The sequence below is a fragment of the Sapajus apella genome, unplaced genomic scaffold (genome assembly GCF_009761245.1).
Source record: "Sapajus apella isolate SASKATOON/1434 unplaced genomic scaffold, GSC_monkey_1.0 scaffold47, whole genome shotgun sequence".
Lineage (NCBI taxonomy): Eukaryota > Metazoa > Chordata > Mammalia > Primates > Cebidae > Sapajus > Sapajus apella.
In genome coordinates, this window is record NW_022436987.1 from 2,308,069 (window position 1) to 2,327,568 (window position 19,500).

Below are 19,500 nucleotides of genomic sequence, written 5' to 3' on the forward strand. Positions count from 1 at the left end.
GCTGTCTTAGATAATAAGTAACAGTTGAGATGTAGAACCAACCAAAAAGATTAGGAGGAAAGGCTGGAGAATGATATGCTTTGAAGGAATAAGGGGTTTTGAAAGCTCCCACATATATCTGAAAATCTGGAAGCTTGGTAACATGTTCAGAAAGACCTAAGAAAGCCCTAACCCCCATCTCTAGCTGACCTTCAGGTGTTACACAGGAAGCGAAGACTAAGGTAGAGTTAAAACTGAGTGCTGAGTGTGCCCTAACACACACAATGCATCTGCAGAGACCAAGTGATGACTTTTGTTTTTGATTTTGTTTTTATGTTTCAAGGCATTTAAGGCTTGTGACTCTGTGGAGTCACAAACTGACCACAAAGCTGAGGGAACAGAGATTCATGCAGGTACACACAACGCAGGATATAGACTTTACAAAATTAATTCAAAAGTTAATAAATGAGCAATAACTACAACAGTCAGAGCCTCAAAATATATGAAGCAAATACAGAAGTGAAAGAGAAATAGATCAAGAATAATCATTGGAGATTTCACTTTTATTAACAGATAGAAATACTAGAAAAAAGATTACAAAGGAAATAGAAGACGTGAGATACACTATAAACTGGCTTGAACTAACAAATATACAAAGTGTTCTACCCAAAAAACAACAATAGATATGTTTTCAAGTATACCTGGAATAGTCTCCAGGATAGACCAAATGTTAGACCAAAAAACAAGTTTCAGTACATTTAAGTAGATTGATATTCTATAAAGTATCTTTTCCAACAACAGCAGAATTAGGAATCAGTAACAGAAGGAAATCAGGATAATTCACAGATAAGTGGAAATTAAAAGTCACGTAATCAATTGGCCAAAAAGGAAAGCATGAGGGAAATGAAAAGATGTTTTGAGAAATGGAAACAAAAATACAACATATCAAAACTTATGACATACAGTATGTCATGAGGCATGGCTTAAATTATGGCTATAAATGCCTACATTAAAAAAGATCTCAAATAACCCTCCACCTGAAGGAACTAGAAAAAGAAAAACTAAAAGCAAGATGAAGAAAGTAAATAATTATTAGAGCAAAGATAAATGGTGTGGAGAACACAAAATAATAGAACCTACAAACCAAAGTTGGTACTTTAAAATCAGCAAAACTGACAAGGTTAGGCTACACTGATCAGGAAAAAAAGGACTTAAATTACTAAAATCAGGAAAAGTGGGGACATTAGTACTGACCTTGAATAAAATGAAAGGGCTCATAGAATACTATGAGCAATTAAATGCCAACAAATTAGATGCACTTAGATGAAATTCACAAATTCCAGAACCACAAAGGACCAAACTGACTGAGAAGAAATACAAAATCTGAACTCAACTCACCAATAATGAAAGACTGAATTAGTTATTTATAAACTTGCAACAAAGAAAACTCAAAGATGATATGGCTTCACTGGTGAATTCTACTAAACTTTTGAAGAATGAGCACCAGTATTCTCAAACTCTTTCAAAAAATAGGAGGAACACTTCCTAACTTATCCTGTGAGGCAAGTATTAATCAGAAGCCAAAGCCAGACAAAGGCATCACAAGAGAAGAAAATGGCAAACCAAATCCAACTGCATTTTAAGAGGATTATATAAAATGACTTAGCAGAATTTATCCCAGGAATGTATGGTTCAGCCAATGAAAATATATCAGTGTCATATTAATACATCATATTAATATAGTGAAAAGGGAAAATTACAAGATTATCTCAATTGATACAGAAAAAGCATCTGACAAAATCCAATGCCTTTTTATGACCAAAAAAAGAAGAAAAAAAAAAAAAAGACTAGAAGTGAGTTCACTCAACCTGACAAAGGACAATTAGGAAAAACCCCCAGTTAACATTGTACTTGATGAATTTGATTAAAAAATGAAAGCTTTGTCCTTAGAATCAGGAACAAGACAAGAATGTCCATTCTTGCCACTTATATTCAATGCCATAGTAAAGGTTCTAGCTAGCGCTATTAGGCAAGAATAAAAAAGATATCATGATGGGAAAAGAAGAAGTAAAACTATCTCTACTGGCAGTTGATACACTCTAATATAACCAAAATTCTAAAGAACCCAGTAAAAAACAATTAGACCTAATAAATTCAAAGTTGCAGGATACAAGATCAACAAAAATAGATGATGTCTTTATAGCAATGAACAAACTTAAAAAGAAACCAAGAAAATAATTTCACTTATAAAATGTGAAACAAAATCAGAGGTATTGGACTTGTCTGCTGGAAACTACAAACAGTTGTTGAAATTAAAGACTGAAGTAAATCCTGTGTTCATGTATTAAAAAACTTAATATCATAAAGATGATAATACTCTGTAAAAGCAATCTACAGATTCAAATGCAATCCCTATCAAAATCCCAGCTGCCTGTTTTTTTTTCTTTTTGGCAAAAATGGACAAACCGATCCTGAAATTCATATGGAAATTGGAAAGAAACCAAGATAGTCAAACTGCCTTCATAAAGAATATAGTTTTAGAATGTATACTTCTCAATTTCAAAACTCACTAAAAACTGTAACAATGAAAGCTATATGGTACTGGAATAGAATTGCAAATCCAGAAATAAACGCATACATCATGTCCAATTAATTTTTGACAATGGTGCCAAGACATTAAATGAGAAAATAATAGTTTTTCAAAAAATGTTGCTGGGACCACTTGATTTCCATATTCAAAAGATTGGAGTAGGGGCCTTACCTCATATTATGTACAAAAAATTAACTCAAAATGGGTCAATTGTCTAAATATAAGGGCTAAAATCACAAAATTCTGAGAAGAAAATACAGGAATAACTCGTCACCTTAAATTTGGTAATCGATGCTTAGCTATGACACCAAAAATACAAACAAAGTAAAGTAGATAAATTAGACTATCAAAATTAAACACTTTTGTGCATCAAAAGACATCAAGGCAGTGAAAAACCTACAGAATGAGAACAAATATCTTGAAAATCATATATCTGATAAGGTTCTAATATCAGGAAAATATAAATAACTCTTACAATTCAATAATAGGCAACACAGTTTTTTAAATGGGCAAAGGACTTGAATGGATATTTCTCCAAAGAAGATATACAAATGCCCCAAAAGTATAGGAATAAATGTTCAGCATCATTAGTCATTAGAGAATTACAGCTCAAAACCATAATGACACCCACTAGGATGGCTATAATAAATTACAAAAAAAGGAAAAAGAATGAGGTTAGCTAGCATGTGGAGGAATTGTTTGGAATTGTATATTGTCGTTGGGAAAATAAAATGGTTCAGCCACTGTGAAAAACAATTTGTTGGTTCCTCAAAAAATTAAACATAGAACTACCATATACCCCAGAGAATTGAAGACCAATATTCACATTAAAAAGTAGAAACAAGGGCCAGGTACTGTGGCTCACACCTGTAATCCCAGCACTTTGGGAGGCCAAGGTGGGCAGATCACAAGGTCAGGAGATTGAGACCATTCTGGCTAACACGGTGAAACCCGGTCTCTACTAAAAATACAAAAAATTAACGAGGCATGGTGGCATGCACCTGTAGTCCCAGCTACTCGGAAGACTGAGGCAAGAACTGCTTGAACCCAGGAGTCGGAGGTTACAGTGAGCTGAAATCATGCCACTGCACCCCAGCCTGCATGATAGAGTGAGACTCCATCTCAAAACACACACACACACACACACACACACACACACACACACACACACACACACAGATGGACCTCCAAAACATGCTAAGTGAAAGAAGTCAGACACAAAAGGTCACATACTATATGATTCAATTTATGTGGAATGTCCAGAATAGGCAAATTCATAAAGATAGTATTAGGAAACCCAATATATGGGAGTGACTCCTAAATGAGTATGGGGCTTTTTCTTGGTAATGAAAATGTCCTGGAATTAGATAGTGGTGATCATTGCACAACATTATGAATGTATTAAAAGCCACTGAATTGTATGCTTTAAAATAGCTAATATGGTGAATTTTACATTATGTGAATTTTACCTTTCTTTAAACTTAAAATCTAAGCTTCATAGAAAATGAAGTGACTTCACGAGAGGCATGATAGAATGGGAGAAAATTAAAGAATGTCATGTAGTGTAGTGGGACTCTGATAAAAGTTGGAGAATGTACAAAAAGCAAGGATGTGAAAATAGAAAGGATAGGAAGATACATTTAGCAATTGATTTATCCAAGTTTATTCTCATGGGAAGATAGTTCTAAGTAATAAAGACCAGGATATGAACAAGGAAGTAGATTGGTTACTGATGGTTACTAGAAATAAGAAAGTCAAAGGTCTATCAGCCTGGGTTGCCGGAAGCGTTGTCTGTGCCGGTGTTGAAGTTACCTATTAAAAGACTGTCACGATTTGGAGTGGAAAGCAACAATGTGAACCAAGTAACCAAAGTTTTTATTAGCCTAGTACAATTACTTTAATGTTGATCATTTACAATACACTAGGCTCTCTGAGGGCAGGCATTTGTGTATCTCACATAGGAGATAGTAAATATGTTGAAAAAAATGAATGTGCAATAGCTTAATACATCACAACATCAAGAACAGTATAGCTAAATGGCATAAACCAGTAAGAAATATTTTTGCATGAGAGAAAATATGAGGAAGTGGAAGGGAGGTACAAGTATATCAGAACAATTTCCAAGATCACAGTGCTTAGAGGATGCAAAAAGGTGCCTTTGATGATGCCAAGATCCATTTAGACAAGGGAGAAGGAAGAGACTATAAAGAACTTGAGACTGCATATAGATTTTTCTTTTAATGGAAAGAGGTCTTCAGAGAACACAATGGTAAGAGTTCAAGAAGGGCAGGTCTGCATGAAAGAAGTAAGGGAAGAAAAGGATATTCAGAGAGCAATAAATAAGAGGGTAGCTGATTGGAGGCATTTGCACCTTTCCAAGATACATCAAATATTTCCAAGAATGGCAAGAACAATAAACAGTATTGTATTGACTGTCCTAAAGATTATGAAATTGAGCAGATCGACATTCCACAAAGTGTTACAGACCTGAATAAAGTTGACAGATATCAGGGCCAATCTCACACTTGTAATCCCAACTTTTTGGGATGCTAAGGCAGGAGGATCATTTGAGGCCAGGAGTAAGACTAGCCCGGGCAGCATTGCAACACCCTGTCTCTAAAAAAAGAAAAAAAAAATTATCTGAACATGGTGGCACATGCATGTAGCCTTTGCTTTTCAGGAGGCTGAGGCAGGAGGATTGGTTGAATCCAGGAGTTTGAGATTGTAGTGAAGTATAATTGCACCACACTGCACGCCAGCCTGGACCAAGCGAGACCGTGTCTCTTAAAAAAAAAAAAGAAGCCGGGCGTGGTGGCTCAAGCCTGTAATCCCAGCACTTTGGGAGGCCGAGGCGGGTGGATCACGAGGTCAAGAGATCGAGACCATCCTGGTCAACACGGTGAAACCCCGTCTCTACTAAAAATACAAAACATCAGCTGGGCATGGTGGCGCATGCCTGTAATCCCAGCTACTCAGGAGGCTGAGGCAGGAGAATTGCCTGAACCCAGGAGGCGGAGGTTGCGGTGAGCCGAGATCGCACCATTGCACTCCAGCCTGGGCAACAAGAGCGAAACTCCATCTCAAAAAAAAAAAAAAAAAAAAAAAAAAGATTAATGGACCACAATCTTTGCAGCATTCACATGGTATGTTGCTGAGAAATTTGGATTTTTGTTTGCTTTTATTTACACAGAGTCTCACTCTGTCACCAGGGCTGGAGTATGGTGGTGTGATCACCACTCACTGCAGCCTCCACCTCCTAGGCTCAGGTGATCCTCCTGCCTCAGCCTCCCAAGTAGATGAGACCACAGGCACACACTCCCACACCTGGCTAATTCAGTATTATTATTTGCAGAGAAAGGGTCTCCCTATGTTGCTTAGGCTGGTTTTATATGCTAGGCTCAAGCCTTCTTCCCACCATGGCCTCTCAAAGTGTTGGGATTCCAGGTGTAAGCTACCACGCCTGCTCTGATGTGTTTTAAGAAGTCTCCATGCAGTTGTTTACATTATTGTTGAATCCAATTATACGTTTATAATAGAGAATTAATGCTTACTATTATAATGCTGCATGGTTCTAAGATTTTTGGGGGGTTTCAAAGGTCACCAAAAATTTTTAAAAATGCAAATGGAGACGATATAGATTTGCCAACTCCTTTTAAGTAAAAACATTTTTAAACTCAATAACACGTTAGAAGACATTTTAACGTCAAAAAAAGTCCCTTATCTTGAATAAATGTAATGTTATACCAAACTTATTACATTGTTTCTACTCTTTTTATTTCACCCTGAATCAGTGAAAACTTCATCACAGACCAGTATTAGTCCATAGTCTGGCACTTGCGGATGACTGATGTAACTCATGAATCTTCCAGAGTAGCCCTTGGATAAATTTCTCACTGAATGGCTGGATAAGAGAATTGGTTCTCCTTCAGAATTTTATGTCTTGAAAAAAGCGATAGTTCAAGATGGACAGGTTGTTTATGTATAGTAAGCACAGAGCAACTTATAGGAAAACAATCCTTGAACAGAATTCTCTTTGGTGTGTTTGAGGAAGGGATTGGTTGGATAAAATATTATTGGTTCCAAGTAGAATAGCCTGTGATGGCTAAGCTATAGTTAGGCTTTAGTTATGACAGAATTAGTTATTTTTTAGAATCTGCTATAACCGTAGATGAGGTCTGAAAATATTATTTTGTCCCTCTTTCTGATTCAACAGATCTCAACCCCTGGCAGCATATCAGAATCACATTAAATTTTTTTTTTTTTTTTAAATACAAGATCTAGGCCTGACCTTTGAAGATTGTGACTGTTGGTAGTGCCTGACATTATTTTTTCAAAGTTCTATGGATAATTCCTGCGAATATCATATTAAAACAACTATAATTATTAGAGGTTGCTCCAGGGCAAAACTTGTCTCCTTAATATTTTTCTTCATCTTCCTCAGATACACCCTGCAAGGACTCTGCGCCCCAGAAGGGGAGCATCAAGGATAAAATGAAAGCTGACTCACAAACGGGCAAACCACAGGTGAATTAGGATTCTAGTCTTTACTGAACATATATGCTTGTTTTTAGTATTACCTGCCTTTACTTTTTTGACCTTTGAACTTTTGCCAAACATGGTTCCATCCAGGGACATGAGACTTTTATTTTTCTACAGGACATTAGTCCTGTTTTAGTTGGTGATTCACTCTTAGACAGATATTCTCTCTGTGTATCTGTTCCCTCAAAAATATAGTTCCTATTTTATCTGTAGAAGCTATAGATGTAGAGTCTACTCAGAAAATGTTGAGAATTAAGGCTCAAGAGTAGAATCCAGAACACTGTCACTTACTAGGAAAGAGTAGAAGAAACATCAAAGCATATTAAAAAGACAGGACCAAAGATATAGGGGAAAACTAGGGAAATGGGACATGGCTGAGGCCAAGGGATGAGAATATTTAAGAGAAAAATGCTTTAAAAGGTCAAGATAATACAGCCCAAGTAGTGTCTATTCACTTATTGTGGAGATACTAAAATGCACAGGAATCTAAGCCAGATTGTGGTGTGTTGAGGAAAGAGGAGGTGAGGAAGCACACAACTTACTCATGAAGACTGGCTTGAAGGAGAGGAAAGGAAGATGTTTGTATAATTTCAGTGTGATTGAAAGTGCCAATAAAGACAAGGTCGAGGCTGCTGGAGAGAGAGTGGAATAATAGATGGTGTGATACAGGAGGGAATTGATTCATTAGCCAATATTTTATGTAGCGCATAGTATGCCAAATACTTTTATGAGGGTTGAAAATAAGATTGATAAAATGAAATTCCAGCCTTGTGAATATCACATTCTAGTAGAGGTATACAGGCAAATACAATCCAAATAAGGTAATTGTAAATAGTAATAATTATTACACAGAAAATAAACATTGTACTTGTAACTGATTAGTAGGGAGGCTACTTTGGGCAGTCAGGCAATCTTGCCTATTTGATGAGTGACGTTAAACTGTGAGTCCCAAATGATAAGAGTTAGTAGGCAGCATTTCTCAAAGAAAATGCTCTACCTCTCCTCCCAGCAGAGCCTACATTTTCATAACAAATTTTCCTCAGAACTACCACAAACTCTTCCTGTTCTGAACTCCTTTTATGTAAATTTTTTGTACAGCATAATAATTTTTTGTTCGACAGTTATTTCAGTTGTCCTTCTCTCCCTCAGCCATAATGTAAGCTACTCTAGAATAAGGACTGCACTTCACTTTTTTTTTGCAGCCCTCATAGAGTATATATAATGCCAATTTGATTGGCCCTTAATACAATTTGATTTTCATCACTTAGAAACTAAAACATTGTCCTATCAATTCCTTGTATATTCTGGCTCCTACCCTATTCTTTCAAATCCATTCCTCCTCTGGTAGTGTTTTGGGGAGTGACACCTTTGATTAAAAAGGAACTTAATGTTTTAGGAACCAGTGACATTCAAAGATGTGGTTGTGGAATTCAGCAAGGAAGAGTGGGGGCAACTGGACTCTGCTGTAAAGAACCTGTACAGGGATGTGATGCTGGAAAACTTTAGGAACCTGAATTCATTGCGTAAAGGTGGTTTCTATATGTTTACTTAATCTGTCCATTTAGTAGTCTCTTCCTACTGCTAAAAGCTATAGGACTGCTGAAGTGGCTAAGTTCACTTTTGGGTCTGGGTTCAGGCTTGCTAATATCCTTTGGACACAGTAGCAGATTTTCTGACTCTTATCCGGTTGAAGTTCTTTCTGATACTGAGCCAGAGAAACACAAGTCCATGGTGCTCTTCTGGCCTTACCCTTCAGCAGCTTAGATTACTCTGTTAAGATAGAATTATCTTCCCTATAAAAATGCCTGAAGTGTTATATATGTTAGTTGTTGTTCTTTTTATTTTCTCCATGAATAGCACATCTACTTTCCAAACCAGTTGAGAGCCTTGAGTTGAAGAATAAGAAGAAAAGATGGATAACGGAGAAAGAAATGTCAAGGAAGACTATTTCTGGTAAGAACCAAGTAGATATGAGGCCATAATAAAAAGCCTCTCTTTCTTAAACATACAGATAATGTGCAACCTAATCTTTGAATTGTTAGTTGGGAAGGAGATAGCAAAACCTACACTTTGAGGGGAAAAATACATCATTGCCTTTTGTTCACAGGTTCTTTTTCTTATGCGGTAAAATAGTCACGTAAGGTTAAGGATAGGACCACAGACACTTAAAGCTGTATGACCTGAGAGAACCTTTGTGTCAGTTTCCTCATCTGTAACATAGAATAATAATAGTACCTACCTTTCGGTTACTGTGAGTGCTAAATGAGTTGGTGTGCCTAACACACTTAGAACAGTATGTGGTCTATGGTAAGTGCTACGTCAATGAATATTAGCCAACCTAACGTTGAATGTTATTCTGTATTTTAAAGAAAGTAAATCGACTTTATACTAGAGTGATTTCTAGTAATCTTCCATTTTTCCTTTTTTTTTTTTTTTTTTTTTTTTTTTTTTTTTTAACCTGGATCACTTGTTTTGTTTTCTGGAAACAGAGTTCTCACTGTGTTGCCCAGGCAGGCCTCAAACTCCTGAGCTCAAGTGATCCTCCCTCTTCAGCTTCTACCTGGAGAACTTCTTAACTTTTGCCTTAACTCCCTATTTTCATCATTTTTTTAATTCTTCATTCTTGTTAATACTTTATAAGAGAAACTTATTGTGAGATTAATATAAGTTCTAGTAAGTATAGAGAAATAAAACAAGGAATATAACTCACCCATTACTTCACACTCCAGAGCTACGTAGTATTAATTTTTTTTTAAGCCATTTTCTTTCTTTGTAATGTATCTCTGTGGTTTCTGAAGATTTCTTTTCTGAAATTGTGGAACGGTTTTCAAAATTTTTCCAAAAGTCATCAGGAATATGTCATTTTATATCCTGCTCTTTTCACCTAAAATGCCATCATGAGTGATTACCTATTTCACTAAATAATCTTTGAATATGTGGTTTCTAATTCCCATATAATATTCTATTATATCATAATATATTTAACCATCTCCCTGCCCCTCCACTGTAAGACTTTTAGGCTGTTGCCAATTTTTCAGGCATGTCTGATAACTTCCATAGGATACTCTATTAGAAGAGGAGCTTGACATTAAAGAGTATAAATGCATTTAGTTGTCTTGTTATGTTATGCCAAATTGTCTACAGAAAGGTTATACCAGTTTATACTCTCCCTAATAATAGAGTATTATTATCTCTTTATTATCATCCTAACAAACACTGGGTATTATTTACCTGAATTCTTTATTAATTTGAAAGGCAAATTACTCTTTTCTTCCTTTCTAAAATAAACACCCTCTGTCCCCAACCCTATTGTGCTTTGGACCTCACTTCTCCCTATCATTTCTCACTTACATTTTCACCATTTCTGTCTCATTTTTCCATCAGCTTTTTAACCTTTTTCTGGTCATTACCAATTTTTAAAAAATGTTTATTTTTGTTTTACTTTAGGTATATACTATATCCAGTATTTCTCCCCATGTTATCCCTCCCCACCCTCCCTACCACCCACTGTCCCTCCCCTAACCGCCTCCCACAAACTGCCCCCAGTGTGTGATGTTCCTCTCCCTGAGTCGACATGTTCTCATTGTTCAACACCCACCTATGAGTGAGAACATGCAGTGTTTGGTTTTCTGTTCTTGTGTCAGTTTGCTGAGAATGATGGCTTCCAGATTCATCCAGGTCCCTACAAAGGACACAAACTCATCATTTTTTATGGCTGCGTAGTGTTCCATGGTGTATATGTACCACATTTTCTTTGTCCAGTCTATCATTGATGGGCATTTGGGTTGGTTCCAGGTCTTTGCTATTGTACATAGGGCTGCAATGAATATACATGTGCATGTGTCTTAATAGTAGAATGATTTATAGTTCTTTGGCCATTTATCCAGTAATGGGATTGCTGGGTCAAATGGAATTTCTATTTCTAGATCCTTGAGAAATTGCCACACTCTCTTCCACAATGGCTGAACTAATTTACACTCCCACCAACTGTGTAGGAGTGTTCCTGTTTCTCCACATCCTCTCCAGCATCAGTTGTCTCCAGATTTTTTAATGATTGCCATTCTAACTGGCGTGAGGTGGTATCTCAATATGGTTTTGATTTGCATTTCTCTAATGACCAGTGATGATGAGCATTTTTTCATATGTTTGTTGGCCTCATATGTCTTCTTCTGAAAAGTGCCTGTTCATGTCCTTCACCCACTTTTGAATGGGATTGTTTGGTTTTTTCTTGTAAATCTGTTTTAGTTCTTTGTAGATTCTGGGTATTAGCCCTTTGTCAGATGGGTAGATTGCAAAAATGTTTTCCCATTCTGTTGGTTGCCAGTTTGCTCTAATGATGGTTTCTTTTGCTGTACAGAAGCTCTGAATTTTAATTAGATCCCATTTGTCTATCTTGGCTTTTGTTGTCATTGCTTTTGGTGTTTTAGTCACTAAGTCCTTGCCTGTGCCTATGTCCTGGATGGTTTTGCCTATGTGTTCTTCTAGTGTTTTTATGGTGTTAGGTTTTATGTTTAAATCTTTAATCCATCTGGAATTAATTTTAGTGTAAGGTGACAGGAAAGGGTCCAGTTTCTGCTTTCTGCACATTGCTAGCCAGTTTTCCCAACACTATTTATTAAACATGGAGTTCTTTCTCCATTGCTCGTTTTTGTGATGTTTGTCAAAGATCAGATTGTTGTAGATGTGTGGTGTTGCTTCTGGGGCCTCTGTTCTGTTCCATTGGTCTATGTCTCTGTTTTGGTTCCTGTACCATGCTGTTTTGATTACTGTAGCCTTGTAGTATAGTTTGAAGTCTGGCAGTGTGATGCTTCCAGTTTTGTTCTTTTTGCTTAGGATTGTCTTGGCTATGTGGGCTCTTTAGTGATTCCATATGAAGTTAAAAGTGGTTTTTTTCCAGTTCTGTGAAGAAGGTCATTGGTAGGTTGATGGGATACCATTGAATCTATAGATTGCTTTGAGCAGTATGGCCATTTTCATGATATTAATTCTTCCTAACCATGAGCGTGGACATTCTAATGTTTAAAAGTTTTCTTTCAACCCTATATCCTTTTCTAGGTATTACTGTCTTTCTTACCTCTTCTTTGTAGCCAAACTTCTCTAAGTATTTTATGCCTGGTTTTCTCATTTCCTCACCTCTTATTCTACATTCCAATTTAGCTCTTACCCTGACATTCATCTGAAACAGCTGTTGTTAAAGTCTTTAATGACTTCATGTAGCTAGTTCCAGTAGATATTTTGGAGAAATTCCTTATCTCACTTGAATTCTCAACAGCAAGTTATACTCTTAACTGTACTTCTTTCTTAAAATATTTTTAAATTCTTGTAATACTTCTGATTTTCTTCTTTGTTTGGCTATTCTATCTCTATCTTTTGCAGACTTAGCTTTCTCTAGCTTTCCAATAAATTTCAGAGTTTCTCAACATTTAATCTCATTTTTTTTTCTCTTCTTGCTCTTTTCTTCCCTAGTTCATTACAACCACAACTAAAACTTAAATTATTTTACATATATAGGGGATTTACAGATGTATATCCTTACCTCAGACTTTTTCTTTGAAGGTTTATATATGCCATGATATTTCTCTGGGATATCTTAAAGATGCCTTAAATTCCATGAAACCAAAGTCTGATATTTTTCCCCCTTTCTACTCTTCTGTTATTCCCCGAGTCAATGACACTGCCATTTACCTAGTTATACAAGATACACTTTAACTATTCTTGACATAACTTCTTCTCCTTCACCTCTCTAATGTTTGTTTCTATTTTACTTTTCTGTTACCTCGTGAATGCCTCCACTTTTTTCCATCTGCAGTGCTGCTATGCTAGTCCAGGTACCATCATCTCTCACCTGAACCACCACCTTGGCATACTTCTTAGCTCTGTTATTTTTACCCCAACTCCAATCTTTGAACCATACTGCAACCAAAGAGATAAGATTTTGTGATCTGCAATTTTTAAATACTATGTTGATTTCAGTATTGTTTATTTCACAACATTCTGTTTCCTGCCTATTTCTCCAATCTCATCTTGCACCACATCCTACCCTTACTTTTTGTACTCAGGCCACACCTATCTGCTTTCAGCAAATCAACATCAAATACATATTAAGCATCTATATACTGTGTCCTAAGCACTCTGACAGGTATTGGGGTGCAGCAGAGAAAAGATGATTCTAAGGGAACACATTCTGGTTGTCCCTTGAATGTGGCTTGCAGTCTCCCATCACAGGACCTCTGTACATGCTTTTTACATAGAATGCTCTTCTCCCTGTTCTTTACCTAATTGACTCTTATTCCTCAGATCCCAAGTAAGTCCACATTTCCATAAGGAAGTCTTTCCTGACTCCGTTTTTTTCTGTTGTACACTTGCACAGCACCTTATTCTCCTTTTACCAGTTGTCATAATTATATTTTACATGTATCTCTGTGAATGTTTGTCTCCCACACTAGGCTGTATGTTCCTTGAGGGTAGTCGTAATGTTTGTTTTTACCCTACCGTTACATCCCTAGCCCTTGGTGCATATAGGAATCAGAAAAAAAAAAGATGGATGAGTAGATATTAGATAAGAAAGGTAAGAATTATTTTTTTGGTTGTCATTTAGTAAATGGCTGTTTATGTCCTTTATTGATTAAAGCTGTAGGGGTTTTTAATTAATATATTAATGTCCTATATGAATTCTATGGATCACAGTATGGCAAATGAGATATCTCAGAGTTTTGTTTTTTACTTTTATTCATGGTGTATGCCACACATTTTTAAAATTTGTGTTAACTGTATATTTCCCCATTGTTTTATATCTCTTCATTTTATACATGGTTTTCCATCCTAAAGCTAGCAAACATTTTCTGATTATATCCCAATTTCATCCATCTCTTCATCTAAGCATAATAAATTAATCTGGAATTTACTTCAGTAAATGTAACTTATTTTGTCAAATAGTTAATGGATTGTAGTAGATTAAAGATGCCCACAAAATCTATGTCATAGTCTCCATCATGATGTAGACTTTGCCAGTGCAGGAAGATTTCTTGAAGCCAGGAATTCAAGACCAGACTGGGCACCATGGCAATTCTCCATCTCCACAAACAATAAGTTGTGCATGGTGGTGCATACCTATAATGGTAGCTGCTTGGAGGATTGCTTGAGTTCAGGAGTTGGAGGCTGCGGTGAGCTGTGGTTGCATCACTGCGTCCTATCCTGGGCAACAGAGCAAGACACTGTCTCTAAAAAAAAAAAAAAAAGAAAGAAAGAAAAGAAAGAAAGAAAAAAAGTCTGGGTGCGATGGCTCATGCCCTTTGAGAGGCCGATGGGCAGATCACAAGGTCAAGAGATTGAGACCAACCTGGCCAACATGGTGACAAAAATTAGCTGGACATGATGGCACACACCTGTAGTCCCAGCCACTTGGGAGGCTGAGGCAGGAGAATTGCTTGAACCTGGGAGGCAGAGGTTGCAGTGAGCCGAGATCGTGCCACTGCACTCCAGCCTAGCACCTGGCAACAGAGCGAGACTGTCTCAAAAAAAAAAAAAAAATTGAAGTTATATGAAAAAATGACTTGTACAGACATGAGTAAAAAAGATTTACTTGGGCAAATACAACTGGAAATTCTGCTATTACATAAATACTACTAGAATACTGGTTTTGGCCCTCTGTTGCTTTTAACAGATTACCGAAAACGTGACTTAAAAGAGCAATCATTTTATTAATTCTCAAATTTTGTGAGTTGACTACGAGTTCTTATGTTCTATATGATGTTAGCTGGTAATGCAGTGTTTCAGGGCTCAAATGGAATGGAATGTCCAAGATGGCACATCACATGGGTGGAATGCTGGCTGTTCCTCGGAACTTAACTGCTTTTTTTTTTTTTTTTTTTAATTGTGCCTTAAGTTCTGGGGTACGTGTGCAGATCTTGCAGGACTGTTGCATAGGTACACACATGCCATGGTGGTTTGCTGTCTCCATCCCCCCATCACCTATATCAGGCATTTCTGCCAGTGTTATCCCTCCCCATCTCCCTGCCCCTCACTGTCCCCGCCTAGACCCCCAACAGCCCCCAGTGTGTGATGCTCCCCTCCCTGTGTGCATGTGTTCTCATTGTTCAACACCCACCTATGAATGAGAACATGTGGTGTTTGGTTTCCTGTTCTTGTGTCAGTTTGCTGAGAATGATGGTTTCCAGATTCATCCATGTCCCTACAAGGGACATAATTAACTGTTCTTATGGACCAGAGCACCTACATGTGGCATTTCTTTGAGGCTTGGGCTTCTCACAGCAAGGTGGCTGGGTTCTAAGAGGCGACATCCTGAGAGAAATCACCTTAAAGGCTAGATCCAGAACAGTATCACTTCTGCCACATTATATTGGCTCAGCAATCACAGGATCAGCCCAGATTCAAGGAGAAGCAGAATAAACTCTATTTCTGTATGAAGAGCATGGCAAAGGATATGCATCCATTTTGATCTACCATAATCTGTCCTCTGGCTACAAAATATCTATGTTCTTCCCCCTTGCAAAATATATTTACTTTCTCCTAAGATCCCAAGAATCTTACCTATTATGGCATCAAGGTTGAAGTCTAGGATCTCATAATCTACATTAGGTCCAGGTTTGGAAGATATTTCTTTCTCTGAAGACTTATGAATTAAAGGGACAAGCTGTCTGCCCCCACACACCCAGTGTACACTGGTGAGACAGAGGCAGGAAATTTTATAAAACAATAGAACCAAAGCACATATTTGATTTGAGAGATGAAGGACAATGGTTATTCAAGTTTTTTTCTATGGTCTCCAGTATAAATATTAGAAAAGCATTGACTCAAACAAAAATGAAGACATTGAAGGAAGTTCTTTCACTATGGAAGATAACTTCAGTCTCTCATTTGTTTAGAGGACTATGATAGTCAAGTGGAGATGTCCTGGAGAGTGATGAAAACAAGGGACAGTAATATATGTGAGTGCAAAGCTGACATGATTTGGTCACCAATAAGTGTTGGAGAATAAAATTATTAGGCATACTTGAAGTTACAAAGAAAAAGAAGTCAGTGAGATTTAATTTTTTAAAAATCACTAGAATATATAGTATACTGAGTATATAGAAGCTAAGTGAGAGGAATTTTGAGAAAGGATGTGGAACATTATTAAATAAAACAAATGAGGACAGGTGAAAGGAAGAGAACCCAGTCTTAATCAGAACAGGTAAAGCTTTGAGTTCTAGGAAGTACATGTAGAAAAGTACCAAAGCACTAATGTTAGAATCAGGAGTTATTTTGAGGCCAGAACAAGGATTTCCCGCTACCTTATATTAGAGTTCTTTTTGTCTTTGTTATATGTAGGGAGTAGTGGCAGCTGTATGGAAAACAGGGGCACTATGATTGCAAGTTTGCTTTTAGCTTGTCAAGCTATGGTGCCTGGGAATACAGACACGTTCTTAAAATTATGATTAAATTGGTGTTTTATAGAAAGGGATATTTATTATTGGTAAACAGCTTGGGATAAACAAGATGCTAGAAGAAAAAATATTAGGCAGAGTCTTTACACACTAGTTAGTAACCAGTGATAACTTGAATTATGATGTGATATGCCATCCCATTCATTTAACAATATTTTACTTGAGCCCTATGATGTCTAATATTCCCGAATACCTCTCCTATTTTATTTACTAACCTCTTTTTAACTTTTTTGTACCATTTATTTTTTTATACATGTTTTTTCTAACCTTGCCTCGCATTTCCATTCTGTATTTAAGACCTGTGATATATGCATATACCTTATACAGTTCAACCTCCATTTCCTAATTAAGCAGTTTCCCTTATAGTTCATGGCAGTTTTTATTTCTCTTTAGACATGCAGAGTATTTCTGGAGAAGAAACATCCCACGGAATGATTATGACAAGCCTTACCAAAAGTGGACACTCTTCCTCAGATGTCTGGAAAGATGAGGATTGGTTATATAGGAACCAGAAAAAACAGGACATAGATTTGCCACAAGAATTTCCTGAAACAATCTATACTGAGGAGGAGGATTTTGAATGTAGTGAAAATAAGAAAAGCTTTGATGTTAATTCACTTAGCTCAATTTGTGCTATACAACAGGGAATTCCAAAATGTGAGGAATCTCCAAAATGTGATAAGTTGAAAACTCACTTCAAATTTAATTTAATCTCAGTAGGTAAGCAAAATTCAGAATATGATGAATATGGGAATGACTTCAGCCTGAGTACAGATATTCAACACCACAAAAGTCATACTACAATGAATTTCTATGAATGTTATCAATGTGGGAAAGCCTTCTGCCGAAGTTCATCCCTTATTCGACATCAGATCATTCACACAGGAGAGAAACCCTATAAATGCAGTGAATGTGGAAGATTCTTCAACCGACGTACAAATCTTACTAAGCATCAAAAACTTCACACTGAAGCAAAGGCCTGCACAAGCAATAAAAGTCGAAAGGCCTTCTGTAAAAGTGAAGACAGTAATAATCCAACAGTCCATTTTAGAAATAATTCCTATGAATGTATTAACTGTGGAAAATCCTTCAGTCGGAGCTCCTCTCTTATTCGACACCAAATAATTCATACAGGAGAGAAACCATTCAAATGTAAGGAATGTAATAAAGCCTTCAACAGGAGTTCAAACCTTGTTAAACATCAAAAACTGCATACTCAAGATAAGTCCTGAAAAAGAAAAAATGAAAAATTACCTTCAGTCAAAATGCAGAACTTATTCAACATCATGAATTTGTGCTGGATAAAATCTCATGAATATAATGTAAGAAAACATTTAAGGAATAATTAAAGATTATTCCTTAAATAATATGGCAGAATTAATAATGGATAGAAATATTATTGGATAGAAATCTGTTTGAAGGAGTTTCCTTGGCTTTCAGATGAAGCCATAAGGCTTTGGACTTAAACACAGTATCACCATACAAGTGTTTGTGTATCATTATTTTGATATCCATTGCCCTCACCGTTCCCTAGTTCATACATAGGGCTATAGCATACTAATATCCACCTGATTTATTGATGAAGCAGACATTAGGCAAAGCCAAGCAATACTCTTAAAGCTGATATTTAAGAAAACTCAGCCCTTAGAAGAAGGTCACAAGAAATCAGGAGCTCATGAGAATATAAGAGAACATGCTAAGGAGAGAAATCTTTGAATTAATGTCTAAGACCACAGTAACTCCACCCCTGACAATACCCTTTGCTGTCTTGGTGCTGAATGGAAACTAGAGTTGTGAGAGGGTTATCAATTGCAGTGGGAGAAGGTTGTATTGTTGTTAATCTATATGTATTCTTAAAATCTGCATTTTTTAAAAGTATAGCAGGTCTTTGAAAAATGTTTTTGTTTTGTTATAATGTTGTAATTATTATAATGTTGATGAGACAAATATCAATTCCCAGCCAGTGACACTGTCTGTGTGGAGTTTGCACACTCTCCCCGTGTTTCCAGGTGCTCCAGTTTCAAACTTCAAAGATGTACCCATTAGATTAATTGACATTTCTAAATTATCTCAGTCTGAGTTTGCATGTGAGGGAGAGTACCCTGCGGTAGAATGGCTTCTAGTCAGGGTTGGTTCCCATCATTGCCCTGAGCTGCTAGGATGTGCTCTGTCCACCCATGGTCCTGTACTGGAATAGTTGGGTAAATAATTATGTTACTTGTATTTGTTAATCCTTCTTAAATGTGTGTACAGCTCAGATTTATCTTTATGTCTAATACTGGAAGCATTTGGGTCTTTAGAAGTTTGGTGATGTTGTGACCAGACATTTGCCAGAGGAACTTAAATGATATACCATTTATCCCAGACATGAGCTTATTAAAGTGTCCTAATACTCTGTACACCAGAACTGTGTCTTCTGTAAACTACCTCAGGATCCCTTCTGGTTCTTGAGACAAGAATGACTTAATCTACCCCCAAAAATTCACACTGGAGACACTCCCAATTAATGATGATGGTAGCTTTTTGTGAAAATTCATACTTTATTCAAAGGCAGAAAAGGTATACTGGAGTGAACACCTATGATTCATTAAATAATGTCAAAAATTCTGTGTTTGTTCATACTTTATGTTGCAACGTAAGTTTTATTAGGACAAAGCCCTATATAAGTAATGGATATAAAAATTCATATAAACAAAAGGTAACTTGTAGAGGAGACTAACAAGAGAAAAGCACTTAGAATGTAAAAAATTCTTGAGGTATATAGTTCATTCATCAAAGTACATATGTTAAATACAATGGTTTCAGACTTTTTAATTTTAAGTATTCCACATCTAATATTTTACTTTTTTTAAAATACGCTGTGATTTTCTTTTGGATGGTTGAAAGAAGTACTATTTTCATTCTTTATCTTTTCTTTGAACAATTAGTTGTTTGAGCCTAAGTAAA

General features: G+C 36.5%; 1 protein-coding gene across 2 annotated transcripts in view; it reads left to right on the forward strand.

Annotated features, from left to right (window-relative positions):
- The window catches only part of ZNF215 (zinc finger protein 215), a 30,083-nt gene extending 10,926 nt beyond the window's left edge, over positions 1-19,157 (forward strand). Inside the window, exons 3-6 of one of the 2 annotated variants that reach the window (XM_032240599.1) lie at positions 7,011-7,093; positions 8,505-8,637; positions 8,966-9,061; positions 16,948-19,157. In XM_032240599.1, coding sequence (XP_032096490.1) covers positions 7,011-7,093; positions 8,505-8,637; positions 8,966-9,061; positions 16,948-17,786 — 1,151 coding nt within the window. In that variant the 3' untranslated portion in view covers positions 17,787-19,157. Of the gene's footprint in view, positions 1-7,010; positions 7,094-8,504; positions 8,638-8,965; positions 9,062-16,947 lie in introns of those variants that run through there. The other variant, XM_032240598.1, reaches the window with a different exon arrangement.
- Positions 19,158-19,500: the final 343 nt, after the last annotated feature.